General features: G+C 44.0%; 1 protein-coding gene across 1 annotated transcript; it reads left to right on the top strand.

Annotated features, from left to right (window-relative positions):
- Positions 1–2,727: 2,727 nt before the first annotated feature.
- Positions 2,728–3,756, top strand: PENARI_c213G04509 (uncharacterized protein; the record flags this gene model as incomplete). The annotated part of the gene is made up of 1 exon (XM_022638157.1): positions 2,728–3,756. A coding segment is annotated over one exon (1,029 nt), but the record flags the coding sequence as incomplete, so codon positions are not given.
- Between the last annotated feature and the right edge of the window lie 691 nt (positions 3,757–4,447).

The raw sequence follows: 4,447 nt of genomic DNA, 5'->3' as shown, positions 1-4,447 counted from the left end.
TTGCTCGGGTTGTTAATCTCTTGATTTGGAGTGTTGTCTCTGACAAAGCTCTCAAAAACGTAGTTGCTGTCATGGCATGTACAGCTGATAGAATCCCAGTTTTTGCAACCGGGGTCTATCCAATCGCATTCTCCATTTGTAGAAACTAACAGTATGTTATAATGAGTTCTGTCAATAAGCCCCATGTAGACTTACCTTCAAGGCATTCACGCCCATTTGCTTTCACTGCAGGTGATGTAGCAACTAGGCCGAGGAAAAGCACAATTATGGTGGCACATTTCGCCCTCATGCTGATAGTAAGGATATTTGTTTTCCACGATTGACTGACGGGAGACCAATTAGTTGTCTTCATATATATGCCTACACCATGTCATATAGAACAGATTATTATATCATGATGATCCCATGATATGGTCTAGAAGCTTTAGACAGCCTTTCTTTATCTGACCGCTGCTTGAGATATTACCTGGTGATGTAATAACGTTGACGGTAACATGTCACATCATGCTAAAACAGTATAGACTAGTATGTATATATAGCGAATGAGATCAAGCGGAATCAGTTCAGAATGAAAGAGTTTGTCAAGACAGATAGATACTCCACCTTGTATTGACCAGGTATCCGCTAACCTCCTTTAGCTAGTCTCTTGGCGCGGGCCCGCATCAAATTGAGGACCACGGTAAGATGCAACTTGTATAGTACTGTATCTTGCTACGTAACGTTACACGATATGCCTCGTGGGCACTCGGTCTCCGCTCACCGCTGAAACGTTAAACCTTAACCTTTATTGTACCGTACGAGCCGCGTAGTACAATATCTCTCATGTTAATGCGGCCCGCTCAATATTTGATCTGCGCTAAGGCCTTGGCGGTGGGTCCAGGAAATAACTATCAAGTGTCTTTTGGTCAGGCTGATTTCGAGAACGACGGTAGAAAGGCCACCGAAGAGTCTAGGTCCAACAAGACTTGGATGCGGGTAAGCCTAAATACGAATTTTCTGCTTTTTGCAGCAAGGAAAAATGATGTATTCCTTACTGCAGGTCACAGCTGATTTCACAATGACCGAAAAGTCATGCTCTATGGCTTGAGCCTCGCAAGGAGATCGCTGGTGTCTCGGTGGCTGAACGAATCAAGCATGAAGCTCGGATATAACCAATAAATTACATGAAATATACACGGCACCACTTCGATGCACATCACCAGAATCTAAGCATAATCTTTGAACTTGCTTTTTTTGGGTTTCTGCCTCCGAATAATTTTGAAACTTGATCTGCTTCTTGAATTAAGAGGGAGTTTTCAACATAAAGAAAAACTATTATGGACGTAACAAAGTATTCATCGCTGGGCAAGGGAGTTTAGTCGACAGGTTCAGATGTTGAGACGGTATTCTAGTGATGCCCTATCGGCTACTAAAACAATAGACTATGACGCCGCAGGGCCGATTCACGTTTTCTAGGTATGAACTCTCCCTGGTTATATATTGAGTTCAGCCTCGTCTCTACTTCATACCAATTGGTTATATGAAAATCAAACCGGGCGAAAATCAAACCGGGCGTTTGATTTTCAAGCACAAGGTTGTGGGATCGGATGACCTGTCAGTACAACAATTGTATGGGCCAATCAGCACGCGTAAAAACACTCTGTATTTCTATACCCCTATTTCTGGCAATTTATATGGGACTATGACTAAAGATACCAAAACCCAACAAAATATGCAAACTAAACAAAATATAGGCTTCGTTCCAACATGATCAACGTGTGTCATGTGGCGTACCCGAAAGTGGCAATCATCTGGTCGGTACAGGCTAAACACACCAACATTTTTCTGGCTGGGACGGCCGGCTCTACGTTGAATCTAGATTGCAGCTAGGCAATTGTATTCCGGAAGCGTCGGAGCCTAGATAATTCAACGAACACCTACGTGTATTTATTGAGGACCACGGATGACCAACTTATCCGTGGCTTTGAATAGCACTATCTTGAGCCTCGTTTCCGTGTATCTGATCAACAATAGGGCGCAAAGTATTCATGGGATAAACCCTTTGCTATACACGATACGCTTGATTGGTTCCCATGAATAAGGCAGCTTACGGGAAAAGATCTATTCGGAAGCTTCAATTGCAAAGCCACATATATAATTCATGATCCATTTGCTCGCTGAAAAAATTGAATTTATTTCAACGAGGGATGAAGGACCGGTTCTCGGATTGTGATCGTGGTATACGATGTGGATGATAGAGGGTCCAAATCCGCATACCCCGAGTGCCGAATATTCAGAGCCGTATGGCAAAAACGGGGGCTGAAATCCAGATCACTGTCAAAAGTCTAGACAATTTATCTGTCCGATTTGTGCGCATTGGGTGGTCGTTTGTAACTGGCTAGGTCACCAATGCGTCATGGGTCTGATCTCCACCTGGGCAGGGCGAATAACTACACCGTAACGTAGCTAGACCAAGAGTCTGGACTGGTCTTAAGCATCGCGTGTGAGACTTTCATCTCGCAACGCTTCTTTGTCGTGAGTCTAAACTACCCAGTGTTAGAATAACATCATATTCATGTCACATGCCCTGGACGCTGAGCTCCGACTATTAAGTATCTACATCAGCCCCCCACCTCAACTTGATACTTGCACTTAGCTCACCTCTACATTCTAAGAAACTACCTTTCAATCATATCCTTCCACAAATCCACTTTGTTGAATAATTTCTTTTGCCATATCTTCCTCGATATGCCGCTTCGTAATTACGGTGTCTGGAAAGCAAACCCTGTATCCTACGTTGTTGAACATGAAGCGGATGACGACAAAAGCCCGCATTTATCACTATACTTCAGTGATAAAGGAGGATTGAGTCACCATTCTGGCCACAAGTTTCGTCGGGCCGGCCGAGGTAACAAAGAAATTGCTGGGCTCTTCAGAGCAGCAATCAACATCAAGTCTGGTGACAAGGATGAATCGCGACTTACCTACTGGGTGGATCACGACTTCAATAATCACCCTATCGTCAACAGTCTCACCGACCTATCCTCGGGGTTTTATCCCCTCGAAGAAACGGAGTCAACCCCTGCTGGTGTGAGACTAGACTACATCCGGAGCAACTTATTCAATGTCAACACCGGTCGAATCCTACCCCATGACGAACCAGGTTCGAACAATGATATGATTGATGTTCTAGAACCTGAAGTCAAACAGGCCATTGACCATAAGGCCGATATTTACCTATTTGGAGAACCGTTCAGCGATCGAAAAGGTATTCACAATGTGCATATGAATCAAGGCAATGTTAAGCGATTCGCACATGACGACGGTGTGTTCCAAGATGGTGGCCTTTTGATCAACTACCCACGCTCTGGTCGATGGGTTGGAGTCTTTCTCGGATTCGCATCACAAGCTGTGCACACCGATGATAAGACAGGGCATGCCATATCATCAGAGACCTGGGGTGACTATATGGGGACAAAGGAGAGAGACGCCGAGATGACAGAGGATTCTGTGACAATTGACGAGGCGTTGATCAATCCTGAGTTAGATGGTCCCCGAGCCAGACGCAGGTCGGTTACTCTCACAAATCCAAAAGACCACACAATGCCCCTGTCTTCCTGGAAAATTAAAAATTCAGCTGGTGAATTCCAAGCACTGCCGCGTGATGCAGCTTTGGGTGCTAAGTCAACGCAAGCGTTCGACATTCCGGATGTTCATCTCTCGAACCTTGGTGATACCATCACACTGTTGAATGAACAAGGACTGAAAGTTGACGGGGTGAGTTATCGCTCTCAACAAGGAGTTGAAAGGCAACCAGTTGCTTTTGCTCATTGAAATGGACATTGTGAAAATTGGTTTTTTTGTGCCTTTGGTCTTCTCAAAAGTGTTACTATCTACTTAACGAAACAAATTGGATTGGTAATTGGATCCCTCAAAAATGTATCTTTTTTTTTTTGATATCCGTGTGTGAATACCAATAACGCGCTGCTATAGTGCCTTCGGATAGGGTTTCTCAGTAAATATCCTTTAAGAATCAAACAAATTATAGAAGAACAAACAGCCCAGAAGGATAACATGTATCTGGCTAAGGAACCCCCACTAGCTTTGAGCGAAATGGTTCATAGCATTAGGTCTAGAAAGTTTGGCGACACTTCCAAGGTCATAAATGTCTTTTTGATCATCTCCCTCTACTGAACTCCTTCCGACCCTTCTTTTTTGATGGCTTTTTTCATATATTTTTCAATATCTTATAACCTGTTACCAGGTAGAAATGAATATAGAGCGGCTATCATCGGGGTTACAATCGGCTTACTCTTTGTGATTGGCCCATAGGTATGGTCACACTTGCTATACTCATATAGACGCGTATTGGTAGCTTGTTAGAGACATTGAGGTCCTGTCGAAGCTACTTCATGTCTTTTGGCCACGACTGCTGCCGCCATGGCGAGCCGAGTCCTTCGCGAACATT

Source organism: Penicillium arizonense, assembly GCF_001773325.1.
Source record: "Penicillium arizonense strain CBS 141311 chromosome Unknown PENARI_contig213, whole genome shotgun sequence".
Taxonomy (NCBI): Eukaryota; Fungi; Ascomycota; class Eurotiomycetes; order Eurotiales; family Aspergillaceae; genus Penicillium; species Penicillium arizonense.
This window is presented reverse-complemented; position numbering and strand designations above follow the sequence as displayed.